Genomic DNA, 19,978 nt, shown 5'->3' with positions numbered 1-19,978 from the left:
GGTTAGGTTAAAGAACATCTTTGTAGATAAATGTTGTCGAAACCTCGTTCCCATTCTTGCTAAGGGCGGTGTGGAACTAATGTGAGGACCCCCAAACGTGCAAAACCCTTAAGGTCCAAATTTTCTCAGTGGTCTCAGTTCACACCATTCTGGGGGTTCCAGGTGCTGCGGAAGCCTTCTCCATCCAAGCCTGAAGGTCCAGAGACATCAGCCATGTTTCTGTACAACCTGACCTTGCAGCGTGCGACCGGCATCACTCACGCCATCCATGGCAATTTCTCAGGTACCTTTCACTTTTAGCGGATGGATGCATGTGTCGTTCTTCTGTCCAATAAGGTTTAAGAATGTATCGTTTCATTTTTCCAACTACTTTAAATAAATAAGTCAAAGCCAAGAATCTCCAGAAGAGGATCACAGCTCACGGCGACTGTTCTGTCTCTGTAGGTACCAAGCAGCAGGAAATTGTCGTTTCCCGGGGGAAGATTCTGGAACTGTTGCGTCCTGATGGCAACACCGGCAAAGTTCACACGCTCCTCACCATGGAGGTGTTCGGCATCATTCGCTCCCTCATGGCCTTCAGACTCACCGGTGGGACGAAAGGTGAGTGTTGAAGTTCAAATTGAGTGTTATTTGTAGGATGAGATTTGTTTACACATGGAACATAACTTATATTTGTCTGCATATCTGTGTATTTTGCTCTTTTTTTTAAAAATTATCAATGTTTTTGGAGGAGTGTTTGCGTTTCTGAAGGTATTAAAAAAAAACCTGTCCCACGTTGTGTGCGTGTTAATGCTTTAAGACCAGCAAACAATCTGCTCTTGATCTGTTCGTTTAATGCGTTAAAATGCTTGGAAAAAATGTATACGTTATGCAAATGCCATTTCTCATGTCTGAGATGCAAACGTGGCAAATGGTGAAGTGGAAGATGGAAGACAAAATGTTATAAATTGCGCTTCATTGCTTATTTTTCTTCTGGCCTCTCAAAATGGCATAAGCTGATTACAGCACACTGAGAGAGAGGCTGCGTGATGTTCATCTGTGTCTTCCTATTCCACCATCACCCACTGCCAGTAAATCCATAGCCACGTTATTCCATGATGTTCTCCCTATACACAACTGCAGTGTTTGTTGACGCGCTTGAGTTCTGTGCACTGTAATGTCGACTGTAAGAGTGTGTTGTCATTTTGGTGGGGTGCTCTTGTGTTTGTTTTTAACTGGAAGACTACGTGGTGGTTGGGAGTGACTCGGGTCGCATCGTCATCCTGGAATACCAGCCGTCCAAGAACATGTTTGAGAAGGTGCACCAGGAGACCTTCGGCAAGAGTGGCTGTCGTCGCATCGTTCCTGGCCAGTTCCTGGCTGTGGACCCCAAAGGCAGAGCCGTCATGATAGGTACAGCTCTGGGTCATTATAAGCTCTTATAAATGTATGGCTTCTTATAACCAGGCCCAGTGCTGGGGAAACTGCCCGACGTCCATACAGGCAGCTGCTGTCTTGGGCAGGTCTAGAACCAGCGATTTTTAAATGTCTTGAATGGACGCATAGAACCGATGGCTTAACGTCGGGGGTGTGTTGTGGTGTTTGCTGTGCACGTAGGTGCAATAGAGAAGCAGAAGTTGGTGTACATCCTAAACAGGGACGCTGCAGCACGCCTGACCATCTCCTCCCCTCTGGAGGCACACAAGGCCAACACCCTGGTCTACCACGTGGTGGGCGTGGACGTGGGCTTTGAGAACCCCATGTTTGCCTGCCTCGAAATGGACTATGAGGTGAGAATGGGAAGGTTTACATGCATTTGTACTCCTGTGCTCTGGAAAATATGAATGGAATTAATGTTAGTAATGTTTAACGTTCGTTAGCGTTTGCAGCTGTGTTTTTAAACGCTTCCTTCATGGTGTGTTTTGCCTGTTGAAGTAAATAAGTGATTGCATGTAGAAGTTGTTTTAGTGGAACGTGTAAGCGGTTCACCACTGAAATGATGAGTTTGCTCATGTCTCTTCTCTGACATCTTGCTGGAGAGAATGTAAACACCTCTGATCGCTTCATGGACATGTACGCTCTGCTTGAGCGGTGACCGTCTGGGCTGAGACCCCTCATTAGTGTTTCTCTCTCTCTCTCTCTCAGGAAGCTGATAACGATCCTACTGGTGAGGCGGCAGCCAACACGCAGCAGACCCTGACGTTCTATGAGCTGGACCTGGGACTCAACCATGTGGTGCGCAAGTACAGCGAGGCACTGGAGGAGCATGGCAACTTCCTCATCACAGGTATCGCCCCTCCCCCCCCAGGCCGCAATTTTAACTGCTGTGATGTGGGAATGATGAGTACTTTCATGTCTCTTCTCTGACTGACACTGGAGAGAATGTTGTGATATCTGACTTCTGCTCACCCATGCTTTTAAATAAATATTTAAAAAGGCAATCTGTTGGTGCTGATTACTCTAACGTGATTTACTGATGTTGGCGAATGATGCCGTCTGTTGTCCCCTTGTGAAACTCAGTGCCGGGAGGCTCTGATGGCCCTAGTGGAGTGCTGATTTGCTCAGAGAATTACATCACTTACAAGAACTTTGGAGACCAGCCTGACATCCGCTGTCCTATCCCACGCAGGAGGGTAAGTACGGAGGTGGTCGTGTGTCAGAGACAGGAATTTCAAGATTTGAGGAATTTTATCCCACAATACAAACTCGGGGCGTAACTCAAGGTGGCGGTTGAAGTGATGAGGTTGTCATGTCTCTTCTCTGACACTGTCCCTGGAGACAGTTAAGCCTTCTGATCTCAGGATGTCTGCGGGGATGGTTCACTTGTGATTTGTGAGGGGTTTCTTTCCTCACGCTGGCTGATTTTTTTTTTAGTGCAGACATGAGCATGGAGATGCAGGTGCCCACAGTGAAGTCATCAGCATTCATATCTGATCTGTTTGACTTGTGTTTGTGTGTCGGTCTCGTTTTCTCCTTGTGTGTCAGAATGACCTCGATGACCCTGAGAGGGGCATGATCTTCGTCTGCTCTGCCACACACAAGACCAAGTCAATGTTCTTCTTCCTGGCCCAGACAGAGCAAGGAGACATTTTCAAGGTTACCCTGGAAACAGATGAGGAGATGGTGAGAGCTGTAGCCTGGGTCTGACCTGCGACCCAGATTAAAAAAATAAATAAATAAAAATATCGTGTGTGTGTGTGTGTATACATCACAGTGAATTTTTGTAATAAATAGAAAATGACTCAATCTGGTGTGTGGGGTTTGGCGTGGAGCCTTTTTTCAAAACATTTGAGTGATTTTTAAATCCTGATTTCAGCTGTTGCTCATAAGTACGTAGTTACAAACTGGGATAACTGTCTTTATGGCTTAGGATATTGGTGATATGACCGGCATTTTAGCTGTCTAAAAACCTCCCTGTTGTCCCCTCCTAGGTCACGGAGATCAGAATGAAGTACTTTGACACGATTCCCGTGGCCACAGCCATGTGTGTTCTGAAGACCGGCTTCTTATTTGTGTCCTCGGAGTTCGGAAACCAGTAAGTTACAACATGCGTTCCCAAATGTCAAACAAAGGAACCCGACTCGGTTCTGAATTGTTCTTCTGCGTGACCGTTTCCTGTAAACATGTAATTCCAAAAGATCTTTTCATTCTGTTTGTTTTACTGTATTTATTTTTAATTGAAGCCCTCTTTAAAAAAAAAAAAAAAAAAAAAAAACCTGTTGTGTGGTTTCTTGTGTATTGCACACCCACCTGTTCTGTGTGGTTAGACCTGTGTAGCTCAGTGCTTGACTTGTAATCAGAAGGTTGCTGGTTCAAGTCCCACCACTGCCATGTTGCCACTGTTAGGCCCCTGAGCAAGACCCTTAACCCTCAATTGCTCAAGTTTGTATTCAGTCATAATTGTAAGTCGCTTTGGATAAAAGCGTCAGCTAAATGCCTAAACCGCCCTGTTTGGCCTCACACAAGCGTGGCTAGCAGCAGCTACGTGTTTGTCCCTGAGCTCTGGTCCTGGCCTCTGTTTCAGTTACCTGTATCAGATCGCGCACCTGGGAGACGACGACGACGAGCCAGAGTTCTCGTCTGCCATGCCCCTGGAAGAAGGGGACACGTTTTTCTTCCAGCCGCGACCCCTCAAGAACCTGGTGCTGGTGGATGAGCAGGAGAATCTGTCCCCCATCATGTCCTGCCAGGTGAGGAGGGGGGGTTGTGTGCATGTGTGGTGTTCATGCGCTATGTGTGCGCATGCCTGGATAAACTGTACGCACAGTTTCTGAGTGTGACTACTCCACACTGCAGCGGGTGGGGTGGGGGGGATGCTCGTGCTTGGATTAATGACGAAAAATGAAACGGTTGCGAGTCCTTCTGGTTCTGCTGAGCCCCGTTTTGCCGGCAGGTGTCGTGAGGACACGCGTTCTCAGCGGTGGAGAGGAGCGTGCGAGTGGTCACATCCTGCAGTAACATGACTAATGTAATTGAGTAGTGTACTTTTTTTTTTTTTTAAGTAAGTGATTTAATCTTGTCTACCATAATGGTCTATAGAATTTCCCTAATAGAAACACTGACGCATCTAAAGATGAGATCAGATCAACTGCAGATAACATCACTACGGATTTGAGCACCAGTCAAAGGGAAACTTGAGGGTTTCTCCACAGGAAGCTGTAACGTATTGCACCTCTGAACATCTTGTAACAAATTATTTTATTTTGGTGGTGGGGCAAGTGTTTCCATAATGGCACTCGGGGACTCAGCCCAGCAGGTGGTAGAAACATCTGATGGTTACTGTGCAGGGTGTCATAGCATCCAGGATGTTACTGCACCAGCACAGCGAGAGTACTCAACATGGACAGCTGCAGTACCTTCCTTCATGTCCAAACTCAATGTGTGTTTGTATTATACACAGTTTAACATGGTAGAACTATTTTAAAGCCAGTTTCTTTGAAGTGTTCCCAGTCCCGGTCAGCCGTGTGTGTGTGGGGCCAGTGTTTGATTAGTGAGCTAGCTGACTGTGCCCAGTTCAGTGCCATATTGGCATACATCTGTACTCAAGGGGAGAATAGGGCCTGTTTTTGTTCAGAGTTCTAACACTGTGAATGTTTTTAAATTTCTGCACTCTCTCTTCTCGCATCTGTGCTGCAGATTGCTGATTTGGCCAACGAGGACACTCCTCAGCTATATGTGTCGTGCGGGAGAGGGCCCAGATCCACCCTGAGGGTTCTCAGACATGGACTGGAGGTGGGTGTATGGGGGTGTGTGTGCGCAAAGTTGAACAGTATGGTGCCTTTTTTTGGTATGCCAAACCACAGTTGTTTTCAGAGACTTGCTTACATGTTGAAGTGTCCGTTTCACAACGTGATGTATGTTTATATCTGTGTGTGTGTGTGTGTGTGTGCGTGCGCGCGCGCGCTCCTTCTAGGTCTCAGAGATGGCTGTGTCTGAGCTTCCTGGTAACCCCAATGCCGTGTGGACAGTTAAGAGACACGTAGAAGGTGATTGCACATGCTCCAGTCACGCACTGAAACAGCTGGTATACGTATATAAGGAGGCTTCCTGTAATCACCCACAGGTGCAACCTGTCTCTGCCCCCATGCATGATGCTTGCCCACCCCCCCACTGCTACAGGATGGTAGATAAAGACAAAAGCTATATTACATCCTAGACCAGGAGGGTATTCCAGAAAGCAGGTTTAGCAACTAACCCAAATGTTAAGTTTGTGGAAACGGTTTTTTCACTAATGTGCTGTCTCTGGTTCAGTGGGCAGCAGAGGTTTGGTGGTTAGCACGTTTGCCACAGTGCTGGGGTCTTGGCTTTGCGTCTGTCTGACTGGAGTTTTCATGTTTTTACCCTTCCCTGCATGGGCAGTCCAAAAACATGGCATTTGGGTCCATTGGATACGTGTGTGTGTCTGTGTGCCCAGTGATGGATGGTTCTCTGTACATGTGAGGGAGAGAGAGATGGATTGTGCTTTTTGCTGTCCCATGTTGGTATAAACACAGCAAAAGTCAGCGAGAGAGCTACAGAATTTTAAGTATTTTTAACTGGCTTGTCCAGTTTAATACCGAATCTTGGCATGACTCGCTTCTTACAGCCCTTGTAGACCCACATTCCTATAATTTCTCCTTCAATAGGGAATGTGTGTGGATGGAAGGCTTTAGAAATCATTAATGTACAAACGATGACACAACCATTTTCTTCCAATTCAAGGCCTTATTTCACAATCTGATGGCTTTTTCTACTATCAATAATGGTTATATAAAATAGTCCTCAGTATCTTAATAATAGTTCCCTCTATGGTGATACAATAGATCTGCACAAGCCATGTCACTTAATGGACGTTGTCTTGTAATCGCGTTCCCTCCCATTTTGGAGATGGATGTACCCCTGCCTGCTGACATCGCGTCCCGACTGGCTATGGTCTGGCGCGCTGCAGGACTGGAGCCAGGGTCGAGATAGATGTAGGCCATGCCAGTTTTAGTTGAGTTTGTTGGTTGAACCTACTTTCTGGGAAAAACCACCCAGAGGTATTCTAATCCCAGTCCTTCAAGGGATCATGAAATCCAGGACTGGTTTTGGATTCGAGTTTGAATGCCACATTCCTAGATCTGCCTCTGAACATAATTCCAGCATCAGTATGCTGAAAGAAGCTCCAATGTATTTACAAAAATTTTTTTCTTTGATGCGGAGACCTCATCAGAAAAGTGTGGGGGGTTTTTTTTGTTTTTTTTATTAATCTGCCTGGGATTATTTTACTGTTCTACTCTCAGTTAAATTGTGGGTAATTACACATTTCTGCGTATTGTCACTTTCCCCTTGAGGTGTGTGTGAGAGAGAAATTAACACAATAGTGAGGTAATGTGCAGGTCCAACATGCCAAATCAAAGGTGAGACACGTCATGCCAGTTTTCGTTGATTCCTTCACGGTGATCTTGACGTGCACGTGTATGAAATGTGACTTTCAGCTTTCTTTTCCAGAGAATAATAAACATAATATATATATATATGAGTGTAAACGTGCATTAGTAAAAAAAAAAACCAAAAAACAAACCACATAATGTGGGGTTTTTATTTAGACCGTACCAATCAAATCAGAGAAGCGATCGCTGGCTAGAACATGCTAGTGTTTGTGTGGAGAAGAGTGCTTCTTGAATTGGCTGAACCGAGTCGCAGAGTCTGCTGGCGTGCTGTCGCTTGTAGAACTATGCAGGGAGGATACTGGCCGCTCTCTGCTGGCAGGCTGACGTGCTCTGGCTATTTGTCAAGTCTCTGTCAAGCACCATTCCTTGAAGTCATGTGATTTGCTGCTGTTTGTTTAGCAACCTGTGAGAGTACTGAATGAGCTCTGTGAGAGGGAGAGGGGTGGGTCAGAGAGAGACAGTAGTTTCACTTTAATTGCGTGCTTATTTGGCATGTCTGTAGTAGGACCAGGTTAAAACTTCGTCATTTACGAGGCTCTGCAGCCTTATCTGTTCTCCTTTGATTTTTAACCTCCTAGTGCTGGAATTAGCTGGGGTGGGGGTGGGGTGGGGTGGGGTTGAACAGCAGCCGCAGTGCCCATCCTTGCTTTGAACGTCTTGGCCAACTGTGGTTTCTCACTTCACAGATGAGTTTGACGCCTACATCATTGTGTCATTCGTCAACGCCACCCTGGTGCTGTCGATCGGGGAGACTGTGGAAGAGGTGACGGATTCTGGTTTCCTGGGTACCACTCCCACCCTGTCCTGCTCTCTGCTGGGCGAAGACGCGCTTGTGCAGGTCTGCGAAGCCTCGTGGCGTCTACTGTGTTCTTGGTTTAAGTGCCCTTCACGTCCTGTCCTTTTAGGTCCACATTTCCCATAAGGGGGGAGGGGGGGGTGTTTTGTTTTATGAGCTCTGTAGACTGGAGTTCACGCCTTTCCACCCCACCCCCCGTCCAGGTCTATCCGGACGGCATCCGTCACATCCGGGCGGATAAGCGTGTGAATGAGTGGAAGACCCCAGGAAAGAAGACCATTGTGCGCTGTGCTGTTAACCAGCGACAGGTGGTCATCGCCTTGACTGGGGGGGAGCTGGTCTACTTCGAGATGGATCCGGTATGTCTGCACCAGAGGAAGCTCTGCTGTACCTCGTCCATTTAAAACCACTCGGAAAAGCGTTGCTTAGCGGTCACCCGGCATCTCTGTGTCCACAGTCTGGTCAGCTGAACGAGTACACGGAAAGAAAAGAAATGTCCGCAGATGTGGTGTGCATGAGCCTCGCCAACGTCCCGCCCGGCGAGCAGCGTTCCCGCTTCCTGGCCGTGGGCTTGGCAGATAATACCGTGCGGATCATCTCGCTCGACCCCTCGGTACTGCTCCGCGCATGGGCTTCCAGCCTTCGGCACCGCAATCTTCCGCGTTGAAGTATGCGTGTTTTCTGAGTTTCTGTCTGTCTCTCTCTCGCCTGCTGGGCTGTAGGACTGCCTGCAGCCGCTGAGCATGCAGGCCTTGCCTGCGCAGCCCGAGTCCCTGTGCATCGTGGAGATGGGTGGTGTGGAGAAGCAGGAGGAGTTGGGAGAGAAGGGCACCATCGGCTTCCTGTACCTCAACATCGGCCTGCAGGTGACGCGCCCACGTTTCCTCTGATTGACTCTGTGCCTCCATGCGATCGCTTGCTGCGTGCATGAAACCGGCTCTGGTACGCCGCTAGAACGTCTCGCCCTGTCTGTGTGTGTCAGAACGGCGTGTTGCTGCGCACTGTGCTGGACCCGGTGACCGGAGACCTGTCGGACACCCGCACCCGCTACCTGGGCTCTCGCCCAGTCAAGCTGTTCCGTGTGAGGATGCAGGGTCAGGAGGCAGTAAGTGGGACGCCCCCCTCCCAAACACCCACCCCGCCCCTCCCCCAGGCGTGCCGCTGAGCGTGTCGTTCCGCCTTGTCCTTCACAGGTGCTGGCCATGTCGAGCCGCTCCTGGCTCAGTTACTCGTACCAGTCGCGTTTCCACCTGACGCCGCTCTCCTACGAGACGCTGGAGTACGCGTCCGGCTTTGCTTCCGAGCAGTGTCCTGAAGGCATCGTGGCCATCTCCACCAACACACTGAGGTAATGCTCAACACAATCGCACCGATACCGGCCATTTGGGAATGTTTAACTCCGGATGATGGGTTTTTTTGTGTTACTCTAAATGTAATTCTTTTTAATTCGCTTAATGCCTTTTTAAGGTTTTCAGTGTATTCTTTAGATTAGGTTAATTTATTCATAAGTTAATGATTTAAGGTGTCTGCTCTTTTGAATTGTTCCTCCAGTTTCTCAGTTTTCATTGTATTCTTTAAATTACATTTTTTTTTTCCTTTTAATTTTTGCAGATACCTTCCTGTGGTGTTGATCTCAGGATGTAATAAGATTGGTTACATCTGTATTTATTTTCTGTAAAAAGGTTTACAAATAGTTTTCATGTTTTAAGTAATTTAAATCTGACTTTCTTCTCGGTGCATTTTAGGGAAGTCGGTGTTCCAAGTTCTTGAGACTTTTATAAGTGTTTATAAACATTTGAACTCTGTGTGTTAGTCTGGTAGACTGTTGTGTGCACAGGGAACACTACACTTTCAGTTTGAAACCTTACCTATTTGGGAAAGCCTTCCAGCTGCACTGAACTGAGCACTCTGTTCTTGGACTGCCACAGCTCCTGCGCCTTTGGCTACGGATTCCTTCCGTGTTTGTCATAGTTGGATTTAAACTGCAATATTGGTGGAATCCTTCATAACTTAAAAGGCCAGTGTGGTGTAATTCTAAAAACAAGTTACGTTTTCCGAAGGTGATTAGATTGTGAACCGTGTTAAATATGGACATGTAGATTAGACAGTGGTGACAGATGACTCTTGAATGAACTCTGTTTCTGGACAGGATTCTGGCTCTGGAGAAGCTCGGTGCCGTCTTCAATCAGGTGGCCTTCCCGCTGCAGTACACGCCACGCAAATTTGTCATTCACCCCGAGACCAACAGTCTGGTTCTCATTGAGACGGACCACAATGCCTACACGGAGGCCACCAAAGCCCAGCGCAAGCAGCAGATGGCAGAGGTGGGTACTGCACCAACAGGGGGCGCCATTTCAGGTCTCCAGAGAGTAGGTGTGTCCCTGGTGGTGGCTGGTACCTTTTAACTCGCTCGGAGATGCTCAGCGGGTTGGATGTTGACCGGGTGAAGCAGAGTGCTTGGTGATGTGAGCATTAAAGAGTGTAAAGACTGTGTGTGTGCATGAGCACATTTGTTGAGTCTCAAGTTAATAACAGAACATGGTGTTTTTAGCCTGGGTCAGAGTCAAGCAAAGGTCATGAGACTCAGCAGTTTGGAATTTCCAGAATGTCACACTGTTGACTCTGGTCAGAATGTGTCTGGATTAATGCTTCTATAACTCTCTCTCTCTCTCTCTCTCTCTCTCTCTCTCTCTCTAGGAAATGGTGGAGGCAGCAGGTGAAGATGAGCGTGAACTGGCTGCAGAAATGGCTGCTGCCTTCTTGAATGAGAACCTTCCGGAGGCGATCTTTGGTGCCCCCAAAGCCGGGTCAGGACAGTGGGCATCACTGGTGCGCTTGGTCAGCCCCATCCAGGGCAGCACGCTGGATCTGGTCCAGCTGGAGCAGAACGAGGCCGCCTTCAGGTGGGTAGAGGCAGCCCGGGGCAGGGAAAGACTAGCGAAAGTCCTCCACCGGGTAAACGCTCATGAGTGACGGCCAGCGGCTTCTGTTCATAGTACCAGCCGGAAATAAATGCCTTAGGAAAATTATCAACTCGTGCCTAAACTCCGACGCCACCTCCACCGTGTGCTTTAATTCATCTCTGTCTTCCCCTTCACAGCGTGGCTGTGTGCCGTTTTGGAGGTGACGACTGGTACGTGCTGGTGGGCGTGGCCAGAGACATGATCCTCAACCCGCGCTCGGTGGCCGGAGGCTACATCTACACCTACCGCCTGGCAGGGGGTGGGGAGAAGCTGGAGTTTGTGCACAAGGTGACCAGAAGAGGGAATTGCTCTGCATGGGGAAACCGGGAACTCCGTAGCATGTGGGAGTTAATGATAAGCTTAGGAACAGAAATCCCCTCCGCTAGTTGCGATTCCCAACACATTGTTATGTAAGCGTTACAGGACTGAAGTTGAGAGGTTGGAGCATGTCAGCTGAGAGACCATTCTTTTGTTTGGCTCGTACCTAGTTTGTGTTGCTGTTTAAACCCCAGTCATTTTCCAGAGCTTCAGTTGTGCGTTTGAGCCCGTTTAGACCTGACATTAGCATCCTGTTTGGCGATTTGGCTTGCTTTTGGATTTCACTAGACTGCATGAAAAGCCGAGTGTAAACGCACCCAAGACACGTCGCGATCAAATCACTCAGACTGCGTTCAGAGGTGGTCTGAGACCATTCCTGTCCACATTTAATACTAGCGCAAACGGAACGCGTAACCGGAATGCATCCTCTTTGTCCGTGTACAGTTACACAAGCGGGAAAGCATCTGCTGGCTGCTGCCACACTGCAAAACAAGGCTGTGTTTTTCCCGCGTGTGATGCACTGGTAATGGCCCATGAGGAGCCATGTTCACAGTAGGTTTCAGAAAATAAAATGGAAACGCCGCGTGTGTTTATGCATTTTATGCCGATGGGAAAATGTGACCAGCTCTCATCTGGTCACACTTTTAGTGAAACGTGCAAATGGAGTCTCACCAAAGTAAACCCAGATCTAGTCCGGTTCCGAAACGCGTGCTGATCCAGGGTGTGAACAGGCTGCCACACTTTGATTGCGCAGACCTTTTCCCCCCAAGATGGAACTAATGTTCTCGTGTGGCTTCCCGGCAGACCGCGGTGGAGGACGTACCCCTGGCCATCTCCCCCTTCCAGGGCAGGGTGCTGGTAGGCGTGGGCAAACTCTTGCGTGTCTACGACCTGGGCAAAAAGAAACTGCTGCGCAAGTGTGAAAACAAGGTGGGTGTGTGTGTGTGTGTGTGTGTGACATACAAATATCGGTTTGAGGCTGGTATGTGCTGGTGGGCGTGGCCAGAGACGCGCTCCGTCTGCGACGGCTTCGTCTACACCTGCCGCCTGGTAGGGGGCAGTACGAAGCTGATTTTTGTGCACAAGGCAACTGGAAGAGGGATTTCATTTGGGAACAGAAGCAGGGTTTGGGGTTGGGGGCTGTACAGCTGAGGACTAACTGCCACTGCACACGAAGTACCTACCAAGCGAACGTGACTCGATGTGTAGTAAGATTTTCCTTCCCCTAGCACAGGTTTCCATGAGGCACAACCTTTTTATTCAAACTGTTTTTGTAGACATTCTTTATAGATTATGATTTTTCTTTTCCCTTGTCTACAGAGAGAATCTCCTGAGTGAGTAGTGATGGATAGTTTTAGCCAGTTTTCATGGGTATGGGTGGCTGCTGGTCTCTATACGGGTTTGTAAAGTTGTTATTCGAGAACTGAGAGGAATCTGTCTGTTGTGGTTGAAGTGCTTTGGCTGTGTAACTGGTATGGCTCCTGGCTCTGGCAGAGAGCAGCTGAGCCTGCAGACCAAGGTCCATGATCTCATTGCTAATGGCCAAAGGACCAGGCCTGTGTGGTTTCACTTTTTGACATTTTTACTAACTAGTCAGTAGGGTTATTCCAAGTGGTTTATAAACGGGACCGGTTAGGGCTTTTATAGTAGATGTGTTCTGATGATGATGGTAGTGTGTTCCTGTTCACTCTCCAAGCACGTTCCTAACATGGTGACGGGCATCTACACCATCGGCCAGCGTGTGGTCGTGTCTGACATCCAGGAGAGTCTGTTCTGGGTGCGCTACAAGCGCAACGAGAACCAGCTCATCATTTTCGCAGATGACACACACCCACGCTGGGTCACTACCGCCTGTCTCCTTGACTACGACACCATGGCTACGGCCGACAAGTTTGGCAACATCAGCATTGTAAGTGTGATTTCCTGCGTGCGGTTTGTCTGTAGGACAGACGTCATGGGTTTAATTATCTATTCTGGGTGTGAAGGTCCTGTTTTTGTTTTTTGTTTTTTTTTAACTGTGTGTTGGTGAGCATGTATGTAACATGTGGTGTTTCCCAGGTGCGTCTACCACCGAATACCAGCGATGATGTGGATGAGGACCCCACTGGAAACAAAGCATTGTGGGACAGAGGCCTGCTGAACGGAGCTTCCCAGAAGGTACCTGCTGTTGCTTCGCGAGGGTGGCCTGGGACCTTGCATCCCTCCTCGGACACCAGGCTGCCTGTCCTCCGTGACCATCTGTTTCTACGGCAGTGTTTGTGTCTAGCTGGTGCTGCGCTCACTTTGACGCACACACCCAAACCCAAACCTGCCCTGTGGAGAGCCTGTGGTCAGGTCCTAAAGACCTCTGAACAAAGTTTCTGCCCACCACACATAATTACGATTGCCTCCAGGGCCTGGAAGTGCTTAGGTGGACATTGGGGGAAATTCCCAGCATGCCCCAATGACTTGTCGGGAATTTAGGGACATGCCAGCTGGGTGTGTAAGCGAGTAGGCGGAGGCATTTGTGGGCAGACTTTGGCTCGTTGTCAAGGAGCTTCATCCTCGTCTGCGCCTTGACCTGCTGCCAAAAGTCTGAGCGCACGTGGAGCGTAATGTCCGTGTCTGTCTCCTGTTCCCATGGAGTTGAAAGCTGTGTGAGAAATCCACGCCTCCGTGCACCTTAAAGCAAATTGGTGCCTGGTCCGCGTCCAGGTTTGAAGTGTGTGCAATCTGTGAAATGTACCGTAGTGTAGAGAAGGGGTTATTCATGCTGTATTTGAAACATGCTACTCAAATTGCAAGACACTCAAATACTTGTTGACTAAAGGTAGTGTCTCAGCTGCACGAACAGGTGAAAAGCCACCACACGTACTCCTTTTGTTGGGACAAGTTCATTAGGTGAAGTCTTTTCACCTAAAATAGATTCGTTCCCCTGTGTGTTTCAGGCTGAGGTGATCGTGAACTACCATGTAGGAGAGACGGTGCTGTCCCTACAGAAGACCACCCTTATCCCTGGAGGCTCCGAGTCCCTCGTCTACACCACTCTGTCGGGAGGGATCGGCATCCTGGTTCCCTTCACCTCCCATGAGGTACGGCACCCTGCAGGGACCTCGCCCGCCATCCCCGCTCTCTGAGCGCCTGGTGCAGGCGTTAAATAATCAGTTTCCTGGTGTCTTAATTCAGTGTACTTTCGTCACCTCCAACCACATCCGCCATGTTTCGCCGTGGTGCAACATCACTGTCAAACGTTCTGAGTAGCACCAATGCTGTTGAGCGTTGCAAATGAAGGGGGGGGGAATTGCAGATTGACATTTATAAGGGATTTTTGGTGACAGTTTGGCAGGGATTGTAACGATTTTACTCGTGCTGTGCATTTTTTGTCCTTTCTTTCTCTGGAGCTGTTTGGGGTTGATCCATTTTAACAGCACCGTTCTGAATCGCTGCTCCAGTGTCCGTTGTGTTCATGAGCCGCTGTGTGGTGCTGTGAGGGTTAAACCTGTCCTGTTGCTCTGCTCCCAGGACCACGACTTCTTCCAGCACCTGGAGATGCACATGCGTTCCGAGTTCCCTCCGCTCTGCGGCAGAGACCACCTCAGCTTTCGCTCCTATTACTTCCCTGTGAAAGTGAGTCCTTTTATTCACAACCCCACACACACCCCTGTGCCTTTCACAAGCCTCTTTGCTTTACCTGAAGCAAGTTAGGCTACAGTTATACCGCTTGTTTGCCATCACTAGTAAATTAATTGGGCAGTCTTTTGGTCCTTAACTGGCTATTCTCAAAGTCCCATTTTCTTCTGATATTCTGCCCGGTGTGTCTAAAATGTAACCAAACAATGGAAACCCCCCCCCCCCCCCAAGTGAATTCTATCTATTTATTCATTTATTTATCTGTTTTTGAAGATTTCTTTTAACATGTGGTATGATTTTTCTTAGGTCTGGATATGATCAAATTTATTCCCTTTAGGAAATAAGAATTCTAAAATTTGAATAGCCTGTTTTTTTTATAGTTCTTGAGGGGAGAATAAAATAACAGGAAATGGGACAAGGGCTATTCAAAAGGTCTCACAAAAGATAAGAGAAATAAAGTGGCAGTAGTTTAGCCCCGATACTTGTTTTACCGAACGGACGTTTTTGTTGGCATTCGTAGTCTTACTTCGCTGACTTGTGTTTTGCAGAATGTGATTGATGGAGATCTGTGTGAGCAGTTTAACTCCATGGATCCCCATAAACAGAAGAGCGTTGCTGAAGAGTTGGACCGCACACCACCAGAGGTGTCTAAGAAATTGGAGGACATCCGCACACGCTATGCTTTTTAAAATTCCAATGTGTGTGCGTGCGTTACAGCCAAGCGGTTTTTTTAAACCCACTCTGGTCAGTGTGCGTCTTCTGTGGCCTCGCTTCCTGCCACAAATATGGGTCTTTGATGAGCACTACAGGAAGACTTTTCACCGAAGGGATCATCTGGAAAGTGTCACTGTGGTCAGTGACCCTGTTGCCCAGCCTTGGACTTTGTAGTAAAGCTGAACTTATTCTACATTCAACTCCTTGCTAAATGTAATACCCTTCAGTAGTACTGAAGGAACAAACAAAAATCTTTCATGGGACTTTAACTGATCTTTATAGCCTGAAAGAAGAGTGTATGAGTTTATACAAGGTGAACACATCTGGTAGTACTTGCTGTATCACATGGATGAAATGGACGCGTGTGTGTTGCATGTCATCATGTGACAATTTGCAGATGACTGGTGTATTTCCTTTTAAGGGTTAAAAAAGCTGTACTTGTTGTTCCAGAAGGTGTTTGAACTTGTAAAATATGTGGTTGGTTGACTAGACAGTGCCACAGTGCTCTAGGCCTAATTTCTGAAATGCTCACTTTGTAATGTGGGTAAAGTTTTAAATTGTTTTGTAAATAAACCTTTTTTAAAAATCTGGTGCTGTATAGATTATTGTTGTTTGGTTTCAGAACAAAAAAAAAAAAAAGCAATCATTAGGTGTTAAGTGACGGTCAGAAGTGATCTTGCATGCTGCAGCCAAGTGCACTGGAAGGACTGGTTTTCACTGTCCCCCTGCAGCTACCGTTAGTGGTGTGGACGCTGAGAAACGGGCTCTTGTGTGGGCCAGATGCCATCTACTGAACAGGAAACCCACTTTAAAGATAGGCCTGTGGTTGTCATCGGAGGTGGGTAGTAACTTCTGTAGTTACATTTATGTAGTTTCGTGTCTTCTACGTATGTGTTTTTAAATAGTAATGCTTATTTGCAAGTACAGTATAAATGTTTACTCAGATTAAGCTGACCCATGTTTACCATTTTCTTACTCTATTCTGTTTTGTTTTTGTTTTTATTTGGTTTGTTGCTAGCTCTGAAACTTGATCATTTTAACACACTAGATTTATTGAGGCTACTGGGTGCTCACATCGCTTTTCCCTGGGAAAAGCATGTGTACTTTTCTGTTTACTAGGACTGAACTACTTTTAAGTGTAGCTTTAGCTGTTTTACTCCCCAGTGTTCTTAATTCACGGTTTTCTACACTTCAACAAATGTATTGTTTTCATGAGTTTGACATTAATCATTTTCTTAACAAGGCCTTCACTTCAGGGTTATCTGCATATGCATTTTAATTCATCTGCCTGCATCTTTAATTCGACAGCTGCGCCTTTTATGCACTCCGGTAGATATCTGAAAAAAGTTTGTGAAGATAAATTTGGTCTCATGTGTGCCCATATTCGGGACTACAGGCTTGTGTCTGAGTGTGTAAATATTTAGAGAAGCAGTTATCAGTAGTTGGGAGGGGTAAGTGTATTGAGCACTGTTGGAAAAGAGACATTATTATCCAAAAACTATGGTCAAAATTCCCTCATGCGCCCAGATCATTTCAATCAGTTGATTTCAGTGTAATATCGAGAAAGTGATCAGGAGTCCTTTTGCTGCTAAGGCTGGTGTTGCGTGGTAAACTTGGAAATCTACATGCATATGCTTTTATACAAAATGGTAACCGCTGAGTTGTTTTATGGTCTGAAATAACTCAGGAAAGAATAAAATAATCATATAATTTAACATGTTAGAATTACAGCTATGTTCTCCAGTTAGTATAGTATTAATATCCCAGCATTTAACAACTACTAACAAAATCAAAATGACTTCAGTTATGAACAGGTTAATACTGAAATGCATGGAAATTCTGGAAAGACTAGTAGTGAATTTTCAACACATCAGAGTTATATCCATATCAGATCAATAAGAATAATCTAGTTATCATTTAAGTTTAGCACATTCACTGGTATTTCACTAGTACATGTTAACTAGAAAAACCTAATTTACTCACTGTAGATTATGTACACACAACATGGCATCCAATCATTTCAACTGTGCATCTGCACGATTAGTGGTTTGGTTTCTCTTACATAGTTCAGACTATACAATATTTTTGCCTTTCACAACTATGGTTTCTATGGTCAGATTTGGCGACCGTATGATCTTAATTTCTTGCCATGTCTTGCGTACTTGTTTGAGGCGATCAGCAATCATTGTTCACATCCTTGCATGAGTTGGTGGGTCACTGGAGAGGAGGGTCATGAAATTGTCAGTCATGGCTACAGACGAATTGTGTGTGATGGTGGTGGCTTTGTGTTTGGAAAAGAAGAGAACGAATGCAGACCCATTTCTCGATGTCACAAAGAACAGAATGTGCTGTCTATCCTTCTAGTGTTGGTGGGGGTTGGAACACTGAAACATTTCAGTGGATGAAACCTTCAAAAGGAAAAAGTTGAAGTACACTGACTTGGTGGCTGAGGTGAAATAATGTGGTTGGCAAGAGCTAAATAGGACAGTAGAATTGTGTGGTTTTGGGGGTGGGGGGTTTATAACAGTCTGCCACATCATAAGGGGCCGTGACCTAAGACTAGCTGTGAAGGAGCTATCAAAAGGGACTGTAATGGCTGATCAGTTGTTGCAGATAAGGAGAGCTCAGACTAGCTGGGGTAATGCACAGTAACGGTGGAGTGGTCAAGGTGGAGCCCGTGGCATGAAGCAGGCGTTAGTAGAGCGGGCGCTGGTCGCCCCTGGGAGGCCTGGATGGTCCTGTTGTGTTGGAGAACCCTTGGTGTGATGGGTAACATCCCTGAGGAAATTTCTGCTCTTAGTTGCTGGGAAGGCCATGGTGGATTTTTTGGGTTGTGTATGTTAGTGGCATAGTGCTTAAAGAGCTGTGACGTAGTTTAAAGTGATGGAGGGGGGTGGGGCTGGGATGCCAGACCTCACTGTGGAGCCTTCTGGAGGTGCAGTGGGCATAATTCAATGAAACCCCAACAAAGGGAGATGACTAGCTGATGACCCCTAAGAAGAGGTCATGATGTGGTTGCTGGTTTGAAGAGAATAAGCAGGCCTTTGTGTGAAGAACTAATGGACCTCTAATGATATTATACATCTTATCCTGTGTATATACACAATTACAAAGAGAACTTGAGGTAATGAGTAATATGTCCAGACATCGCATTATATAGGGCCTTTCTCAAACTCAAGGACATTTTACAAATATCACTTTTTCTTTTTTTACACACTCACACACCCAGTGAGAAGCAGCAGCCAATTTGTACACAGCATACTCTCGATCAGAAACCACAGGCCCCTGGGGGAATGCACCAGGTGAAAGGGTAGGAGGTTAAGACCACGGCACCAACCATCACAGGCAGTATACATACATATACACATACACACACACACACACACACACACACACAAAATCTATATATATATAAAAAAAAATTCCACTCAACCTAACCTCCATGTTTTTGGACTGTGGGAGGAAACCAGAGACCCCAGAGGAAACCCACACAGAGAACATCGAAACTCCACTCATAATGCTTCATAATGTTAGATCTCTATGATGATGTGTGTTATGTATGAGCACAAAAATATGTCATCCGTCTTTCCTAATGTTGTCAGCATCATATTTGGCCGCGGCGGCGGTGGATTCGTCTTTGCTGATGGTGCTTCTCCTCGTTGTCTCAACTGGCCCCTCCTAGCGTCTCTGTCTCCATGGTTTCACCGTCACGGTCTTGTCATTGTTTGCTTTTCTCCGATCCCGTTCCAGTCCTCGTTTTGGTTTTCACTCTTGTTTGTAGCACCTATTGTAACGTTTGGAGTTAGCGCTATTTACGTTTTACTCCGACCCGGAGGAGCAGAGAGATTTGGGGCCGGTAGAGGGAAGCCTGTGAAGCACGTGGAGGAGACGCGAGGCAGACTCACTCAGTTTTACAGTAATCTTGCCGGTTTATTCGCCACGTGACATAGGCTCACTCTTGGAGTATTGTAGACGGTTCATACATGAACTGTAGAAACATCCAAAGCTCATAACGCCTTACTAAAGAAGTAAATAATGATAAATGAAGAGCTGGGTCCAGTAATGCCCGTCATGTACCGTGAAAACCAAAATCTCCTCTGCTTGGCCTACATGCACACGCGTTTTTCGTAAACGTAACTTAAAGGAACAGTACACAACTTACTGACCGTTACTGTGTCTTGTCAACACCACGTATTTAAAAGCCTGTGTTCGGCCCCGTTAGTTTGCCGGTCCTTGCCTCTGCGTTTGCTCTGCACAGCTGTTTGTTCCAGCCTGTGTTTTCGCGCTACCTGTAATTTTGTTTTTGGCCTGGTTTTGTGTGTGTGCCTTATTTCCTTCTTCTGTTATCGCGTGCTTTTTATCTGTTTTCCATGTATTCCAGAACTCTTCATACTGGTAATTTGACCCTGGAATGTGACTACAACCCTGAGTATGGATTTGCCCTTAATAAATCTCGCTCTTCGCTACACCTGTTAGGAGTGGCACTAACGTTCACTTGTTCACTTGTTCCCGGCCTGTGTTTAGTACTGGCTCCGGTTGAGGCTCTGTCATGTGACTCACACGTTTGGTTTGTGCCTTTTTGGAATTTGTCCAACACTGTTCTTTAGCATTAACGTTACCTGTAAAGACAGTGAGACTAGGAGAGCTCTAGGAAAATGTCCTCTGGAGAATGAAGATTATACAGTTGA

General features: G+C 46.7%; 1 protein-coding gene across 1 annotated transcript; it reads left to right on the top strand.

Moving 5' to 3' along the window:
- Window positions 1-213: 213 nt before the first annotated feature.
- On the top strand, window positions 214-15,878 carry sf3b3 (splicing factor 3b, subunit 3). The gene is made up of 26 exons (XM_027023478.3): window positions 214-283; window positions 445-600; window positions 1,222-1,392; window positions 1,597-1,769; window positions 2,125-2,266; window positions 2,500-2,612; window positions 2,965-3,102; window positions 3,411-3,514; window positions 4,004-4,169; window positions 5,116-5,211; window positions 5,393-5,465; window positions 7,577-7,728; window positions 7,890-8,045; window positions 8,144-8,299; window positions 8,409-8,552; window positions 8,669-8,791; window positions 8,880-9,034; window positions 9,836-10,010; window positions 10,384-10,589; window positions 10,787-10,937; window positions 11,772-11,897; window positions 12,664-12,876; window positions 13,026-13,124; window positions 13,895-14,038; window positions 14,469-14,573; window positions 15,125-15,878. The coding sequence occupies exons 1-26, from the start codon at window positions 214-216 to the stop codon at window positions 15,263-15,265; spliced, it is 3,648 nt and encodes a 1,215-aa protein (XP_026879279.1). The 3' UTR covers window positions 15,266-15,878.
- Window positions 15,879-19,978: the final 4,100 nt, after the last annotated feature.

Source organism: Electrophorus electricus, chromosome 6 (assembly GCF_041902795.1).
Source record: "Electrophorus electricus isolate QZ-2024a chromosome 6, ASM4190279v1, whole genome shotgun sequence".
Classification (NCBI taxonomy): Eukaryota; Metazoa; Chordata; class Actinopteri; order Gymnotiformes; family Gymnotidae; genus Electrophorus; species Electrophorus electricus.
Note: the sequence above shows the minus strand (reverse complement) of the source record. Positions and strands in the feature narration are given on the sequence as shown.

Bases quoted from the DNA above. Each gene is read 5' to 3' on its own strand.
- sf3b3 (XM_027023478.3), top strand. From the start codon at position 214: ATGTTTCTGTACAACCTGACCTTGCAGCGTGCGACCGGCATCACTCAC. The intron at 9,035-9,835 runs GTAATGCTCAAC...GTTTCTGGACAG, and splicing joins ATCTCCACCAACACACTGAG to GATTCTGGCTCTGGAGAAGC. The intron at 11,898-12,663 runs GTGGGTGTGTGT...TCACTCTCCAAG, and splicing joins TGCGCAAGTGTGAAAACAAG to CACGTTCCTAACATGGTGAC.